Source organism: Martes martes, assembly GCF_963455335.1.
Source record: "Martes martes genome assembly, chromosome: 14".
In the NCBI taxonomy this organism is placed as follows: Eukaryota; Metazoa; Chordata; class Mammalia; order Carnivora; family Mustelidae; genus Martes; species Martes martes.
In genome coordinates this window covers 55,246,546-55,264,434 of record NC_137902.1, presented here as the reverse complement: position 1 = coordinate 55,264,434, position 17,889 = coordinate 55,246,546, and the positions used below count along the sequence as shown (strand labels likewise).

General features: G+C 55.9%; 1 protein-coding gene across 2 annotated transcripts in view; it reads left to right on the top strand.

Moving 5' to 3' along the window:
• ADAMTS14 (ADAM metallopeptidase with thrombospondin type 1 motif 14) overlaps positions 1 to 17,889 on the top strand; it is a gene marked incomplete at its 5' end in the record, with an annotated part of 72,813 nt that overhangs the window by 41,663 nt on the left and 13,261 nt on the right. Inside the window, 10 exons of one of the 2 annotated variants that reach the window (XM_080822468.1) lie at positions 608 to 755; positions 1,354 to 1,459; positions 3,227 to 3,370; positions 3,807 to 3,939; positions 5,280 to 5,393; positions 7,629 to 7,777; positions 9,750 to 9,925; positions 12,268 to 12,401; positions 12,770 to 12,893; positions 13,881 to 13,961. In XM_080822468.1, the coding sequence (XP_080678594.1) occupies positions 608 to 755; positions 1,354 to 1,459; positions 3,227 to 3,370; positions 3,807 to 3,939; positions 5,280 to 5,393; positions 7,629 to 7,777; positions 9,750 to 9,925; positions 12,268 to 12,401; positions 12,770 to 12,893; positions 13,881 to 13,961 (1,309 nt within the window). Of the gene's footprint in view, positions 1 to 607; positions 765 to 1,353; positions 1,460 to 3,226; positions 3,371 to 3,806; positions 3,940 to 5,279; positions 5,394 to 7,628; positions 7,778 to 9,749; positions 9,926 to 12,267; positions 12,402 to 12,769; positions 12,894 to 13,880; positions 13,962 to 17,889 lie in introns of both variants that reach the window. The other variant, XM_080822467.1, reaches the window with a different exon arrangement.

The window sequence follows — 17,889 nt, the reverse complement described above, 5'->3', positions numbered from 1 at the left end:
CAGAACCCTGAGACCGTTAGAACTGAGGCTTCGGAAGCAGGGGCATTTGGGGGTGTTACACAGGGACTGAGGGATTCCCTCCAAACTCCTAAACGGACAGTCCTACAGCCTTACAGCTGGAGAGTCCTCTCCCCAAGGAATCGATGTGGAGATGGACTCAGAGCGGGGCAGTGACTGAGACAGGGCCTGTTCTGGTTGGACACTGGGGCCCTGGGGCTCTGCAGTCTTAGACTCTCTCATTCTCCCCCGAACAGGGGGTAGCAACAGAACTTTCCTCCAGGGGCTGTGGTGAGGATAAAATGAGACCGTGAACTTAAAGTCTGGAAGAAACGCTCAGCTCAACACCTGCCTTGCGAGTCGGTTGAGGGATGAGAGAGCATGCGTGTTGAGCTCTCGGCGGACAGGCGGCCCAGCACAGGGCCTGAGCTCCCTAAAGGGGGAGGTCTGTGTGCCAACAGCTGGAGTTGGGGCTCCTGGTGACCCAGAATCCTCTCTGCAGTCCCATGGGCCTCAGTGTCCTCTACCGGTGGGAGGGGAGCGATGGGTGACCCCTGCGTTCTGGGGGCTACAGCGATCACTCCTCTACTGACGTTCTGGGCCCCTGCAGTCTCTGAGCCTGATTGAGCGTGGGAACCCGTCTCGCAGCCTGGAGCAGGTGTGTCGCTGGGCGCACTCTCAGCAGCGCCAGGACCCCAGCCACGCGGAGCACCACGACCACGTGGTCTTCCTCACCCGGCAGGACTTCGGGCCCTCAGGTACGCCACGTGTGGTATTAGCTGTGGCCGGGTGTGCGCAGCTGTAGGGCTGAGGCCCAGGCTTGGGGCTGGGCACTCTGGAGCCCCCAGGGTGGTTCGAGGGGCCAGGCTCCCTGTCAACAAAGAGAGTCCTGGGACTCTGGAGATAGGACCTGGCCGGACAGGCGGACAAGCTTGAAGTGGTTCCTGGAGATCAGGGGAAGTGAACGGGTCCCCATTCTGGTCCCTGCGGTCTTGACTGAGCCTACTGGTGGCTGTGAGCGGCGTGTGTTTGGTGACTGACCGACTGACTGGCTGGCTGGAGGGACAAAGCGTGGAAGTCAGGTGTGTGCTTGGGGCATCTGGAAATCTCACTGCCTCGATCAGAGGAGGGGATGCCAGAGGCCTGGAAGCTGCAGGGGAGCTGTAGAGCTTTACGATGTGGGAGCATTATGACATGGGGAGGGGATGGACTTTGCAAAGATCTTTCGTCCTCTAGGCACTCTTTGGCAGCGACCACGTCACATGTCCCTACAGTGGCTGGCTGGGCCCAGACCTCGCTGAGTCCTGCCTTGCTTTCCTGTGACTTCCCTCTGCCCCCTCTCCCTCTCCCCGGCAGGGTATGCGCCTGTCACCGGCATGTGCCACCCCCTGAGAAGCTGTACCCTCAACCACGAGGACGGCTTCTCCTCAGCCTTCGTGGTGGCCCATGAGACTGGCCACGTGTAAGTGTGTGTAAGCGGCACTGGGAAGGTGGGCTGCACCGTGAGCACTGAGTTCTACGGGGGTGGGTGGCTTCGTCTCAGATGGGGCTCCCATCCCAGGGTCCTGGGAGAGGCCAGGGGAGATGCCCATGTGTTGAGGCCCAGCTGTGATGGCCGGAGACCTGGGGGCCCAGATGGTGATTCTGGGCCTGCCTTGGGACTGGCCCTCAAATCCCAGGGCCATGGAAAACCAGATGTGGCCCCACCTTTGGGCAGGTCGATGCTGTGTCCCATCCTAGACAGTGGTCTGTTCTCTGGATGGTCTCTATCACTCATCCCATCCATTACTTGAGACCGTTCTGATAGCTGTCCCGGCCCACACTGCTGCTCGGCGCACACTGCAGGGCTCGCCTGAACCCATCATAAACAGGCACTCAGAGCCTCAGGCCCTGGGCCAGGCTGGCAGCTGGCTCGCTTGGTCTTTGGACCTGGCTTTTGTTTAGATCATAGCCATTCATGCCTTCAACCAATATTTCTCGAGCATGCACTGTGTGCCAGGCCCTGTGGTAGGACTGGATTGCCATGGAGAATAGGACAGAGAAGCTCCATTCTGGGAGAAAGCAAATCCGCCACTGTCATCCAGGTTTTCCTTTGGTAACTTGCACCTGCGTAGTCGTGCCTCCTGGCCTCGTCTGCCCACTGGGCAGAACTGAGGGACGCACTCCCCGCCCCTCCGCAGCGCATGCATGTGGAGTGAGGGCTCCTTCCTGCCGGGGGAAGGACCTGGGCAGGAGGAGGGTGCTGGGCCATCCCGGAGAGGGTCTGCCCCTGCTGTCTCCCATGCCCCTCTCCATGCCAGCCCCATCCGCCCAGGAGGCCCGTGGGGACTCCATGCCAGCTCCGCCCCTCACTGGGGCCCCAGCTTCCTCCTCTCCCATGTGGAGGCTGACACACAGGAATCCTCAGGGTCCCCTTGCGCCCTGGAAGCCCATGGGTCCACATATTTTAGAGCTGGGAGTTTGTCTTCCTGTGTGTGGGAGGTGTGGGGGGGTGGCCCATGCTTCATGGAGCAGAGCCTCTCCCTGTGGAGAGACAAGGACAGCCTTAGTAGTCCGTGTGTCTGTCTGGTGGTCAAGGCCAGATGCCGCCGCCTGGAAGTATTTGAGAATTTAGAGCCTCTGGGCTTTGGCATTCAATAGCAATGATAAAAAACCAGACTTCACAATTTAAACTATCACTATGGTAGGTGCGTACCACGTGTAAAGCTCTGTGCTCTGTACTCTGGGGTCTTGGAGAAGCTTAAAAGCTGGCGTGGAGACACTCGGGAAATGAGGTTGAACTGAACCAAATGAGTGAGACCTGGCCTTTGCACCTTGCAGGCCTTGGATCTGGTGGGGAGACGTGGAGGGCATGCGAGTTGCTAGTGGCGGGACAGCTGGCTTCTGCTGTGGGAGGTCGGCCCTCGGGCAGGGTGGCCAGGGAGCGCGTCCCCGGTAGGAGTGGGGCTTGAGCTGGCCTCGGAACCTGTGAGGATATGGCTGGAGTTTGAGGAGAGCGCAGGAGGGCAGAATGAGTCCAGCCCCATTGGGGAGCAGGGTGGGGCTTCAGCTTCCATCCAGAGGGGTGGTCCTCGCCCCTGCACGGTGGGGAAACTGAGGCCAGGAGGAACAGTCTGAAGCCTGGCCAGGGCATGCTGTCCTATTGCTGGCCCGCCTGCCTGTCTTCACAGGTGTGAAGTGCCCTGGTGTGACTCGGGGCTCCCTTCTGTACCCCATCCTCCCCCTCCAGGCTTGGCATGGAGCATGACGGCCAGGGGAACGGCTGTGCCGACGAGACCAGCCTGGGCAGCGTCATGGCACCCCTGGTGCAGGCCGCCTTCCACCGTTTCCACTGGTCCCGCTGCAGCAAATTGGAACTCAGCCGCTACCTCCCGTAGGTCGCCGCCACCTCCCGGCTGGGGACAGGGGAGCTTGCAGCCTGCCACCTTACCTCCCCCTGCCCCCAGGCATCTCTGTCACCGTACCACCCTGACCCTGACACGTGTGCTGGATTCCCAGCCTTGCTGCTCAGCTCCTGGGCCTCCAGGGACGTTGAGGCCAAGGACAAGCTTTAGATCCAGGAGCTCAAGGCCGGGCGGGGCAGGTGTGGGCCGAGATGCTGTCACTAACCTCATGCGGCAGCTGGCCAGGGTTCTGAGTAATGTGGGGCGGGCTGCCTTTCCTTCCCTCCATGCAGTGAGCCCTCTGATTGCCCAGGAACCGGCCCTTCCTCCCAGGAAGACACAGCGCCTAGCTCAGGGCAGCAGGGGCCGGTTCCTGCAAGCTGTCTTTGCTCCTTAAAGCCCTTACCTCCTTGTCTCCACCGGCAGCTCCTACGACTGCCTCCTCGATGACCCGTTTGCGCCCACCTGGCCCCGGCCCCAGGAGCTGCCAGGTGTCGACTACTCAATGGACGAGCAATGCCGCTTTGACTTTGGCTCTGGATACCACACCTGCTCTGCGGTGAGTTCCTGCTGGCCTCTGTCTGCTGGAGTGTCCGGGCTGTGTCCTCCAGTGACCCTGACTGGGCCTCCACAGGGCACCTTCCTCCCAGCTGGCCGGGTGGTCTAGTGATGGGCCTGCAGGCTTGGTGTTACCTGCCACGGTGGGGGGGTGGTGCAGGGGGATCAGGGCCCGACCCTGCCTCCGTCTGCCACATACCTGCCCCACCCAGTCCTACCTTTGGAGGCAGGTGTGTGCTGTGGCTAGAGGATGCTTTAGTCCTGGGAAAGATGGAACAGAGTAGAACAGAGAGAACAGGTGGGTGATGGGGTCCTGGCTGGACGGGTTCCTGGGGAGCACATCTGCAGGACAGTCCCTCTGTCAGATCAGGCGCTGGGCTCTGGCCTACTGGAGGACTAGCTGCCTCCATCTACCTTCCAGGGATTTGATAGGATGTTTGGGCCAATTTGTCACTCTAGTTCAAATCTCCTATGTCCCCACATCCCCACATAATTTCTCTCCAGAGGGTCAATTGCATGCTCCTCCCTCCCCACCCCATGTTTAGGAGATCAATACAAGGGAGCATAGCCTTTCCTTACCCTGCAGGACAGGGAAGGGGGAGTCTGGCGCTGGGGAGCCCTCCCCCCGCCCAGGGAGAATCAAACAGCCACTGGCCAGGGCCCAGGCAGAGGCTCACAGCTTGCAGGACCAGGAGTCATGGTCCTGTCATGGCCACCTTCCTATTACTCAGGCCACATGGGGACACAGGGTCTCTGAGCTAGGCGAGGAGAAAGCCTGGGATGTGAGATTTCAGGGCTTGGGAGGGCTGTATCTGTAGGACACTGCTCTGGCTGGCAGGGGGTCTCCTGGACAGCATGAAACAGGAGATCACCAACATCTGGCATAGCCTGGTGAGACCAGACCAGAGGTGGGGTAGGAGTCCTGGCCATGCCTGGGTGCCTAGGGCTCTGGGCCAGACCGGAAGCCCCTTGAAATCCCGACATGCACTGGGCTCATGGGGTGGGCAGGCCCAAGCGTTCCAGAGCCTCAAACCCTAGTCCCTGCCCAGTGGCACGGCGGCTTCTGCAAAGGCAGGGAGGGAGGCCTGGGGAGGCAACAAAGGAATTATGGGCTGTGGCCTGTCCCGTTTTGGCACCCCGGCGGAGAGAGGAGGGGTCTCTGGAGGCCATGGGAGTGGGGTCCAGTTTGGGGGTGTGGACCCTCCTGCTTCCCTGACCATATTCTGGCCCCAGCATCCACCACAGCCCTCCCCTCTCTCTGTCACTCCCCTTGGCCGCCCGCCGGACAGCTTGGAGCCTAAGTGCCGGTGTGGCGGGTGGCCACTCTCCCCTTCCACGCAGTTCCAGACCTTCGAGCCCTGTAAACAGCTATGGTGCAGCCGCCCCGACAACCCGTACTTCTGCAAGACAAAGAAGGGGCCCCCCCTGGACGGGACTGAGTGTGCGCCTGGCCAGGTACGTGGGGCCCGGGGCTGTGGCAGGACTGTGCGGGTCCCTGGGAGCCCCCACCCCCGCCAGGCGTGTGTGCTCAGGAGGTGTGCATGGGGCCCCCCTCCCCTGGCCTGTGAACTCCTATGTTCACACTCTCCCTCCCATACCAGTCGCCTGCTTCCTCCGTGTGCAGAGTTGGCATTCTCTTCCAGCCCTTCTGGCAGGAAGGCTTACTCCCATTTTACAGATGAGAAGAATGAGGGACGGGTGGGCAGGCAAAGGAACTTGGGAAGTCAAAGAAAGGGTGAGGGAAGATTCCAGGTGTCCTGCCTGCCCTCCCCGGCCCCCCACACTGTTTCTCCCACACACGTTTTGCCTCCCCTGCCCCAGAACCCCCCTTCCACATACATGCTGGCGTGTGTTTCCCCCCTTGAGCGTGTGTGCGTGTCAAGGCTTCATTTGTCCCAGAGGGCCTTGTGGCCGGGTCTGAAGGCCTTGACCTGGGGTCTGAAACCCACCTCTGCTCTCTCGCTGGCTCTGAGCCAGATCTCTGTGCTGCCCCTGGGCCATTTGTGGCACTTCTCTGGGTCCTGCTGACCCCGATCAAGTGGCCTTCCCATGCCTCAGGTAGTTCTGAGGTCAGCGTGAGAGCCAAGGGCAGAAGCAGGGTGCTGAGAGAGGCTCCAGGCTTATTCAGCATCAGCTGGGAGCCCAGCCACAGATCTGCCCACTAGCCTGCCCTGTGCCCTGTGCCCTCACCAGGCTCCACCCGCCCAGCACAGGTGGTGGTTGGGGTCCGCCCTTCTCAGATGGATGGGGCTTCCCAGGGCCTTGCACGGGCCCAGCAGACTCCATGTCTGTTAGGCTCTTATCCTGGAGACTTGGTGGACCTGCTCCAGAGTTCCAGGTCTTTCTGTCACCATTTCACATGACGGTTAATCCATGGCTCTCAGTTTGTGCTGCATATTGGAACCATTTGGGGAGATTTCCAAGTCCCCACCCCCCAGGACAGGGAGAGACTGCAGTTGGGCACGAGAGAGCTCTCTGGGCGATGGAAATGTTCTAGAATTGGACGTGGTGACAGTTGTACAAGGCTGTAAGTTATGAAAACTTACTGACTTGTACCCTTGATCTGAGCGATTTTAATGATGCAGGAGGTATCTGCTGTGTCTTAAAAAAAATCCTGACCCCTTGGGGCACCTGGTGGTTCCGTCGTTAAGCATCTGCCTTCAGCTCAGGTCATGATCTCAGGGTCCTGGGATCGAGCCCTGCGTCGGGCCCCCTACTCAGTGGGGAGCCTGCTTCTCCCCTCTCCCACTCCCCCTGCTTGTGTTCCCTCTCTCGCTGTGTCTCTCTCTGTCAAATAAATAAAGTCTTCAAAAAGAATCCCTACCCCTAGAGATCCTGATCAGTTGGTCTGGGATGGAGTTTTAAGAAGTTGCCCAGATGACTCTTAGGCTGAGAACCACTCTGTTGTCTCTTGAAAAAGATCCGGGGAGATTTGCTGTTTTCTCACATGTTGTCCTGCGGGAGAAGGGAAGGGAGTCACTTTGGTTGAGTACACCTTTGTGCCTGGCCCTGAGCTAGGGCCTTTGTAGGTGTTCTTGTTTTCAGTGGTTAGAACAGTCCCATTTAGCAGATGAGCACACCGAGGCTCAGCAAGGGGAAGTTATGCCAAAGCCTCACATAGCTAGTAATGGCTGAGCTGGGATTCAAACCTGGGCCCCTTGGACTCGATTCATATACTCCCTCCATTTGTGCATTTATAGACCTCCCCGTGGGGCTGGCTTGCCTCCCACAAGCACACCTGCCTGCGGTCCTTGCAAGGGGATTTCAAGGTACAGAGTGAAGATCAACTCTAGATGGCATGGAAAGATTGTGTCTTCTATCCCCGATCAGCTCTTTTTTTTTCTCCAGGAGTGGTTATCTTCCTTGATAATACTGCTTGCCGTTTTTGGAGGGCCATGTGTGCCAGGCATGGTCTCCTTGAAGTCTCCTGGCAGCCCTATGGGTGGGCGCTGTTACCCACACTGTACAGTGGAGGGATAGGCTCAGAAAGGGGAGCCCTTTACTGAAGGTTACTTGGCTGATGGTAGGGGTGGGATTCTGTGCAGTCCTGAGGCTCGTGCTCTCAATGTCCCTTTCTCTGGTCTCACCTGGGTGCCCCCCAGCTGTGCCACGTGCGCCGTCGGGCACTCTCCTTCACGGGCTGGGCAGCCGTGGCCCCAGGGTAACCTCATTCCCTCTGCTCCCTCCCAGTGGTGCTTTAAAGGTCACTGCATCTGGAAGTCGCTGGAGCAGACTTACGGCCAGGATGGAGGCTGGAGCTCCTGGACCAAGTTCGGGTCATGTTCGAGGTCATGTGGGGGCGGGGTTCGATCCCGCAGCCGGAGCTGTGACAATCCCCCGTGAGTGCTCTTGGCTGAGGTGGGCAGGGTGGACACCCTCTCCCCATAGGGCTGAGGAGCTGGGAGAAGAAGGCACATGAGTAGGGAAGGGGGCAGGACACTAGAGAGAAGGACCCCTGCAGGTGGTTTGTATTCTTTTTGTGGGAACCCAAAAATGTTGGTGGGGGGTGGGGCTGGATCCCTTCCACCCGGGTCTGGCATCTCCCGTCAGGTGTGGCGTCTGAGAATTGATCCGAACCAGTGATTCTCAAACTCCGGTGTGCGGAAGATTCTGAATCGGGTCAGGACTCTTGATCCTCCGGCTAAGCTTTGAGAAGACACTGATCTAAATGCCCAGGAGCCATGTTTGCTTTCTTGCCCCATGAAGCAGAACTTCCGTGATATTTTCTTAGCTTACCTCTTTCTGTCATCAAATCCTGCCTTGCACTAAGTTCCAGGAGTCTGGGGGAACAGTCTTGTGTCTCTCCCTTTTATTCTCTCTGTAGGGGATCCCTCTCATTGCTTTCGGAGCTTCTGAGTGCTAGCTGGCTCCGGCTTCCGGGTCCCAGGCTGAAGCCACCTGGTCAGAATGGCCTCAGGCTAGACGGGCGCCAGCTGGGGGCGGCATGGGGGTCAGCGGGCTCCAGGAACCAGGGGTATCCAGCCTCCGCAGAACAGCAGTGCTCTTGGCTGCTGTGGCTCGGTAGTGGCCATCTTCCCTCGCATCCTCAGGAGGGGTCCTTCGTACTCTGCTGTTTACCTCCAGGGATGGGAGGCTCACTACCGCCTGGAGCAGCCTATTCCCGTGTCCGCTGGCTGCGCTCACTTTTTGCAAATATGAGCCCAAACAAATGGCCCTGTAACTTCCACCTGTTGAGGGTGTGAAAGCCCAGGTCAGAGCAGGACCCAGTGGGGCCCACTCTGAGTAAACCACCTTCCAGTGAGGACGGACGGTTATCCCCTGGATCAAAGCTGCCATCTAGCGAACTACTCTGTAATCGTCTCTTTCTATGGTCTGAGGCTTAAGTGACGTAACATGGGTGCTCTCAGCACCGTGCCCAGCCCAGATTAAGCACTAACGAACGGCAGCTGGGATGCTGAGCACGTCTGTGCACACACCCGTGTGGCGCCCCCGGCTCTGTGAGCGCTGTACCAGGAGCCTATGCTTGGAGGCTTTGCATCGATTAATCCTACCCAATCTTCTTCATGTAACAGAGAAGAGAATACAGATCGCTTTAAATACCTTTTCTTATTTATTCTTCACAGACACACCAGGAGGTGGGCAAGAGAAGCTGTACCCCAGTCCCACCTTTAAAGAGGGTATTAAGGAGGGCACATGTTGTGATGAGCACTGGGTGTTGTACGTCATTAATGAATCATTGAACACGACACCAAAAACCTATGTTGTACTATACAGTGGCTAACCGAACGTAATAAAAAATAAACAAAAAGAAAAAAAGAGGAAATCATGGTGCAGCAAGGCTGGGTGACCCGGCCGAGATTTGCATGGACGGGACTTGGGGTTAGATCTAGCCGCAATCTTCTGGTTCCAGACCCATGTCTCTCTCTACCGCTCCGTAGTTTATCATGAGGTGAAGCGGAAGTGGGTGCGAACTGGAATTGTGGAGGCATGCTTTGAGTGCCGACTGTGTGCCAGGCCCTGTGCAGTGGTTGAAAGATGAGTACAAAGATGAGTAAGACCGTTTTGTTTCCCAGCCAGTCGGCGAGTCAGTTGTCCCTGTCCCCGCCCTGTTTCTCAGCTCACCATGCCCCACCCCCCAACAGTGGAACAGGGGGCACGTGCCCGAGGGGTGAGGCAAGAGGAATCTGGGAGGGCTCTGAGCCCAGCAGCCCCCACCATGGGGATTCTTCGCTAGTTGTTAAGTTACAAGTGTTCCTCTCAAAGCCTGAGCTGCCAGCAGTGGCCATGTGGGAAGCCTGGCCCTCCCCAGCCTTCCAGCAAGGTCACCCAGTCCCTCTGTGCCCTCTGCAGCCCAGCCTACGGAGGCCGCCTGTGTTCAGGGCCCGAGTTCCAGTACCAGATATGCAACAGCGAGGAGTGCCCTGGGCCCTATGAGGACTTCCGGGCCCAGCAGTGTGCCAAGCGCAACTCCTACTACATCCACCAGAACTCCAAGCACAGCTGGCTCCCCTACGAGCCTGAGGACGGTGAGTGAGCCTCTCCCCCGACCCCTGCATGTCCTTGCGTATCTGCTGGGTCCCTGTCTTCCTGGGGGCGGGGGCCTCCCATGTCTGGGGCTGCCAGTGGAGGTGGAGGGACAGTCGGGGCACCATAAGGGACATGCAGTAGGCAGGCCCTTGTGCTGTGTGCCTTGGGGCCAGCAGTCCTCATTAAAGCCATCCCTGATTTGTGCATTTATGCTGACTGTTCTCTGGCAGGGAAAACCCCTCGAACCATGGACCCTTCACCCCGGGGTGCCGTTGAGGCCGGCAGCAGTGTTGGCCATTGGGTTGGTGCCCCTGACATGGGTCCGTATGTGTACAAGAAGGCACTCTACGGGTGCAGGTGCCCTGGCTTTGTGTGACCACCGTCCCGAAAGGCTCTGCCCTAGTACCTACTGTGTTTCTAGGTTTTACTGATGGTGCTACTATTCGAGCAGTTGATGAAGAGGATTTGAAAGGCAGGCAGATGAGAGTCCCTGGGATCCTGATACTGACTCCCTCCTGGCTGCTCTGGGATAGACACAGGCCCCAGGACTCATGCAGAGGAACTGAGTTTTGGGACCAAGTGCCAGGGCCAGGACCTTTCCACTGATGGCTCTCCTAGAGGCAGAGAGATGCCAGTGAAGGGCTGAGGTTCGAGGCGTCTTAGAGCCTTCAGGCTGGAAGGACCCTTCATGGGCCTCTGTGTCCTCTCTGCCTGAAAGGCTCTCCATGGTCCTAGATAGACAACCCCTGCCACACAGCCCTCGGCCTCAGATGGCACCTACTAGAATGGCCTTTCCTCTCCTGAGCCCCAGGCCACCTCTTTGTAGCCCTGATTCCAAAGGAATAATTACAAGACCCTTGATAGTTCAGCATAGTTAGAATGACAGTCTTCATGCTGGAAGGGAACTCAAAGGCCTGTCCATTGCACACCAGGGCACAGATTTCTCTGGAACATGATGATAGAGAGTATTTTCCCTCTGCTTTGAATTCCTCCCACACTAGGGAGTTTGCCAGTCCCTTGAGACTGTTGGCTGGCTTTCACGCTGCCCAGAGAGCTGCCGGCCTGGGGCACACTGGTCAGGGGTCCCTAACCCTTCAGGAAGGTTAGGGTCTCCTATGCCTCTCCCCCTGGCTCAGATCCCACCAGGAATCTGGCTCTTGTGCATGAAATCCGAAGTGTTATTGGAAGCTATGGTTCTGGATTGAGCCCTGAGTACTGGGGCAAGATGTATCCTGGGAGCTCAGGGACCAGAAGGAGGGAGCCAGATGGTTCCTTAAAAATTAAGCTAAGGGGCTGGCTTGCTTTGAAAGTCTTGCAGATCCATTCAGATCCAAACAAGCCCCCTTCGAGGCCCCTGGGGCAGCTGGACTTTGGGTTTTCCCAGGACTTTTCACAAATTCCAGAAAGTTAGTTAAGTCCCAGCCTCACTTTTTCTAAGAAACAAAGCAGATGTTTATAGGTTCTCTGGAACCTTCTTTTAAGACATCAATGGTCCAGAGAGAGAAGAGAACAATCAGTTGTTAGTATTACAAGGACCCCCTTTCCTCTCTCACTGCAGCTTCATTTGGAAAATGCAAACCCAGATCACTGTTCTGCCTTACCTTCACACAACCTCCTAATGTTGACAAACATGTAAAGATACATCATCAAACATGTGGCTGGGGAAGTGTAGGGAGAGGTCAGTTTGGGACTCAAGCCAGACTGCTTAGGTTAGAATCCTGGCTCTTCTACTTAGCATGTTGCTGTGTGGCCTTGAGCAAATTTCTTAACCTCTCTGGTCCTTGGTTTCCTCCTCTGTAATGCTAGAACTTTCTTCCTTGGGGTATTGAAAAACTTAAATGAGTTCATTCACAAAAGACATTTGAAGTTTTATATCCAGAGTGTGTAGGAGCACCTGGCTGGCTTGGTCAGTAGAGCACATGACTCTTGATCTCAGGATTGTGAGTTCAATCCCCACCTTGGGCATGGAGCCTACTTACAAAGAAAAAAAAAAAGAAAGAAAGAAAATAGTGTGTGAAGGTTTTGGAAGCATCTGGCACATAGTTAGCATTCACTAAGTGTTGGTTTATTATTATTGCTATTGTTTTATCGCTTGATTTTCTTTAACATCCTGTGTGGCATTTTACTGATCAGGGATAAGGAACTGAGGCTCAGAGAGGTCTGATAATTTGCCCAGGGTCACTACGCAGGGATTTTAAGTCCCAGCTCCACCCCCAGGTCTCCCCGCAGCGCCCCAGAGCTGGCCAGGGAGCTTCCTGCTTGGGATGGGAGCTGGCGTCCTCCTGGGCCAGCCCACGTTCTCTGAGCACTACGGGGAATTCGGCATGGTCTCTGTCCACAGATGCCCAGAAGTGTGAGCTGATCTGCCGGTCGGAAGACACAGGGGATGTGGTCTTCATGAACCAGGTGGTCCACGATGGGACACGCTGTAGCTACCGGGACCTGTATAGCGTCTGTGCCCGCGGCGAGTGTGTGGTAAGTGTCCTGCTCCGGGCCCCCCACCTTCTGGCTTCCCTGGGGAGACTGGAGGGCTGCACTGCCTGCCCCTCTTCCCGCTCTCTGGGGAGACCTGCGTCGCCTCGCCTGCCCCACCCATGACACACTTGGGTCTCACATAATCCCGGGATGCTGGAAAGGGATTATGTCCCCAGCCCCACTCAAGGGAATAAGATCTGTGCGTGTCACATGGCGAGTTTGTGGAAGAGACCTGTCCAGGAGTGCCTCTTGGTCCCTGGTCAACTTGTGGGGCCTTGGGACTGGGGAGGGAGTCAGGGGCTGCTAGCATGGGGACGGTAGCAGGGGGAATGGGAGCCTTCCCCTGCTGACCCCACCTCTGGCCTCAGCCCGTCGGCTGTGACAAGGAGGTGGGATCCATGAAGGCAGATGACAAGTGTGGGGTCTGTGGCGGCGACAACTCTCACTGCAGGACTGTGAAGGGGACACTGGGCAAGGCCTCCAAGCAGGCAGGTGAGCAGCCTGGGGCTGGGGAGATGACCAGGACTGGCTGGGGTTCTGGCCTGGCCAGAGTCCCTTGAGCCTGAGTCCCTCAGGTGGACCCTCCTTCCTCTGCTGGGCCACAGTTCAGGCTCGGGGGTGGGGGTGGTGGAGTGGGGGAGGCACCTGGAGCCTGCCTCTAGACCTTCCCAGACTGCCCGGGGCAGCTGAGTTCAGAGCTACAGCTGGCCGCCCCCTCTTCCAGGGCGTTCTGCCTGCGTTTGGGCCTGGGAGCTCAGAAGCATTTTTCTGCCATCTAGTGTGGGATAATAGGAGCTCAGCCATCTCTTTGACCCAAGGACTGCTGGGGGCAGTGAGAGCTCAGACAGGTCTGAAGAGGTAGCCCAGACTGGACTGGAATGTTTTTTTCTCTTCCCTCCCTCCCTTCTTTGGTAAACTTGTGGCACCTCCTGCTTTGAACTCCTGGTACCTTGAGTTCCCTGACTTCCCTCCCCATCTTCAGTCTGGCCACACCTGCCTGATGAAAAGGACCAGGTGTTAGTCCTTTACACTCGAGGATGAATTAGGTCCATTTCCCCTTTGAGAGTGTCACAGCTTTGCCTCACCTCTCCTTGTGGGGGCAGGGTTGGCAGCTTCTCGAGAGGTTTGTTTCCAGGGCTGGGATTGGGAGCAGAGAAGCCGCGCTGGATCTTCATCTAGACCCCTTAAGGTGTGAGAAGAAAGGGGGGAGACATCAGGAGAGAAAAGGAGGCTCAGGAAAGTGAGGAGTAATAGTACCTAACACGCATGCATGCTTACCCACACACGCAGCCCTTGGACTTGATAAAGCATTTAAGCACTAGGATCTCATTTGCCCCTCTCAACACCTTGTGGACAAGGGCCCGTTCCTCTTTTACAGATGAAGAAACAGGTTCTTGGGTACGTGCTAGGGGCGGGGGGCAGACCGCTGGGCAGAGAGGCCACCAGTTCGAGATGCCCATGGATCCTTCTCTGTGGCAGGAGCTCTCAAACTGGTACAGATCCCAGCGGGTGCTCGGCACATCCAGATTGAGGAGCTGGAGAAGGTCCCCCACCACATTGGTGAGTGCCGGGGAGCTGGGAGAGGGGCCGCCAGGCCCTGGGGTCTGCCCTGAGCTGTGGAGAAGCTGGGAGGGCAGAGGAAAGCATTCTAAAGCAGGGGAGATTTCACAAATTTGAATGATGGCAGGGAACCCTTAATTTTTTTAACTTATGTTGAATAGACAACCTGTTCCATGGTTCCAGTTTCAGAAGGTGTGAGAGGGGATCCAGCAAAGATTCCCCTACCACCCCTGCCCACCCGGAGCAGTTTGTTTTCCCAGGGGGCAGCCACTGTTAATTAATTGTACATCTCTTTTGAAGGAAAACCATTTTTGTAGAATGTATCAGTTACCTTTTACTGTGTAACATACCATCCCCAAACTTTGTGGTTTCAAACAAGTGTTTATATTAGCTTATGGTTCTGTGGGCCATCAGTCTGAGCTGGGCTCCTCTCATGTTGCTTCTACTTCTCTGCCTGGACTCCCCCATGCAAAGGCAGCATTGGGTCAGTCCATTAGATACTGGTTGGTATTGGCAGTTAACCAGTGTGAGGGAGGAGACAGGGCCATGTCCCCAGCTGGTTAGCCTGGGATTTTTCACATGGTGTCTGTCACATGGTCCCCAGTGGGGGCAGGAGCAGGCAAGTACTTGCCAGGTCTCTGCTTGTATCATGCTTGGTAATATCCTGTTGGCCCAAGCAGTCTCATGGCCAAGACTACCCCGGACTCAGGGGATAGCATGGTATCTTGGTGGAAAGTATGGTAGAGTCACAGTGCAAGGAGGCGTGCACACTGGCACAGGAGGAATTTGTAGCCGTTTTTGCAGTCTGCCACATGGACCCTTAAATTATTCTTTTTTTAAAAAATATTTTATTTATTTATTTGACAGAGATCACAAGTAGGCAGAGAGGCAGAGAGAGAGGAGGAAGCAGGCTCCCTGCGGAGCAGAGAGCCCAATGTGGGGCTCAATCCCAGGACCCTGGAGTCATGACCTGAGCCGAAGGCAGAGGCTTTAACCCACTGAGCCACCCAGGCACCTCAATTATTCTTATTATAATGACACTTAAACACAATCACTAAATCACTCCTTATAGTAGTTATACAACTACAAAGCCAAGAGAGATTAAAAATTAGGGCCCCCAAATAAATCGACAAAGTTCAAATTGAGAACATTAATGTAACGGGAGAGATTTTTGTGTTCATCTGTTCTCTGTGTTCTGTTTGTGCTGAAACCAAGTTGGTGGCCAAAAAAATGAATGTGTCCAGAACAGGCAAATCCAGAGAGACAGGAAGGCAGACTCGTGGTACCCAGGGGCCAGTGGTGGGGGGCACGGGAGGGTCTGCAAATGGGGGTGATGACGTGTCTTCAGGAATCGGATAGTGGTCAAATAGTCACTGAATTCCACACTTTAAAAGGCCAAGTGTGTAGTATGTAAATTACATGTCAATTTAAACCGCACAAGCATGGTTTGGAACAGGGTCTCAATGGGCAAGCAGAGAACGCTACCGCCCCGACACTGGGTAGTGGCTGGGCTCTCCCACACTTGTCTGTGTTCAGACCCCTCATAGAGGGCATGTACACCATGATGTTGCTGGGCCTCAGCATATCCCAGAGACCCCTCTTACCTCTTATGCCCACCTGGTCACACTGCTTGTCACCAGCTCTTCCTAAACACGAAAGCAAAACATAACGTATCTGGGCAGGCTCATCTATTACAGAAATGCTGATACCCCTATTTTTAGGTTATCACCAAAATAATAGAAAATGTTTTAAAGCATCCTGAGGAAATTCCACCCCTCGGGGAATACACCTGCATTCACACAGCTGTAATAGAGCCAGGCTGCTCTGGAAGGCACCTGAGAGGGCACAGTGCAAATAGGCAAGAAGCACAAGGGGAAACCGAGGCCCACAGTGGCTCGTGGGTCCTCTGTGTTCCCCGACTCACCCACGCAGTGAGCCAGTCTGGGCTGTCTGCCAGCCCAATGCCCTTGCCTACCACGCTGCTCTGCACCAGGAGTGAGAGTCTGGAGGCCTTGGCTTGGCTTGGCCAACTCCCTGCCTGCCTGCCTGTCCAGCTCTGGGGTATTTTGCGGGAACAGGGGCCAGGAGAGGGGAAGGAGGCAAGGAGGGAAGGGTCATTTACTCCAAGAAGAAGGTGGACCTTGCAGACACTCCTCCTATCCCACCCCTCAGATGAGTCCATAATACCAGCAGCCCCTTGGGCCTCCTTGGCCTGCCCCTTCTGCCAGGCCACCACCCACCCCCCACTGCTGCCCCAGCCCTCACCCCTGCCTGCAGAAGTCTACTCCTCCATCCTCTAGAGGTGAGGAGTGCTCTATGAGGGAGGCTGCACAAAGACTCCTGTAGGGGTCCAGACAGAAGCTTCTAGAACCCAGGACAGGGGTTTTTGTCCTTGGGCCGCTTGGGCAGGCTTGCCTGTGTGTTTACTGGGTGAGTTCCCCTGAGAGGTCTAGAGCTCCACAGGAGCTGGGCAGGGAGGGGAGTGGAACTGAGACCCGACGTTGCCACACACATCGTGTGATTACACATGGGTGAGGTCCACGGCGTGCCCCCAGTGAAAACGTGCAGGGTGTGTATGCATGAGTGAGTGAGTGTGTGCATGCGTGCCTGCCTGTCGGGGCACGCGCTCTCTGGAGAAGTCCAGGACGGGTGGCAATGTTGGCAACAAAGGCCAAGGTCCTGCCCAAACTCGTTAGACTCTCCGAGAATCTGGGAACGTGGACTCTTTGAAAGGAAATGAGGGGAGGAGAAGCCGGCAGTTACTGTCTCCCCTGTGCTCGCCTCGACCTGGGGCTTTTCCTCTGGCACCGCCCATCAGCCTCGTGATGATCATGGAGGCTCCTCTCTAGCCATGCAAGGCCTCGATGGCATCTTTCAGGAGGAGACTGTCGTATCTACATTGAAAAATCTGTTGTTGGGCTTAGCCACCTTCATGAATGATCTCAGCTGGGTCTTCTGGGTAACTCTCTGCAGCTTCTCCATCAGCACTCGCTGCCTTACCTTCCGCTTCTTTGTTATGGGGTCCGGCTTCTTAAACCTCAAGAACCAACCTCTCTTAGCTTCCAGCCTTTCTTCTACAGCTTCTTCCCCTCTCTCAGCCTTCACAGAATTGAAGAGCGTTAGGGCCTTGCTCTGGGATAGACTCTGGCTTAAGGGGATGTTGTGGCTGGTTTGATCTTGCATTCAGACCACTTTCCCCATATTGGCAATAAGGCTGTCATTCGTGTGTTCACTGGAGGAGCACATTCCTTCAAGAACCTTTCCTTTGCCTTCACAACTGGGCTGAATGTTTAGTACAACATGCCTATCTTTTGGCCTGTCTCGGCTTTGGACATGCGTTCTGCACCAAGCTTCACCATTTCCAGCTTTTTTTTTTTTTTAAAGATTTTTAAAAAATCTTATTTATTTGACAGACAGAGATCACAAGTAGGCAGAGAGGCAGGCAGAGAGAAAGGGGGAAGCAGGCTCCCTGCTGAGCAGAGAGCCTGATGCGGGGCTCGATCCCAGGACCCTGAGATCATGACCCGAGCCAAAGGCAGAAGCTTTAACCCACTGAGCCACCCAGGCGCCCCCATTTCCAGCTTTTGATGTAAAGTGAGAGACAGTGACTGCTCCCTTCACTGGAACACTTAGTGGTCATTGAAGGGTTATTTGTTGACCTGATTTAATATTGTCTCAGGGCATAAGCAGGCTCGAGGACAGGGACAGAGACAGGGGATGGGCCCGTCCATGGAGCAGTCAGGACATGCATGACATTGATCTGTGAATTTCCCTGCGCTATGTGGCCTCAGTGCTTGGTGCCCCAAAACAATTCCAGTAGGAACACCAGGATACCATTGACCACAGATCACCAGAACAAGTATCATACTGAAAATGTCTGAAATACTGCAAGAATTACCAAAATGGGACACAGATGTGAAGTGAGCAA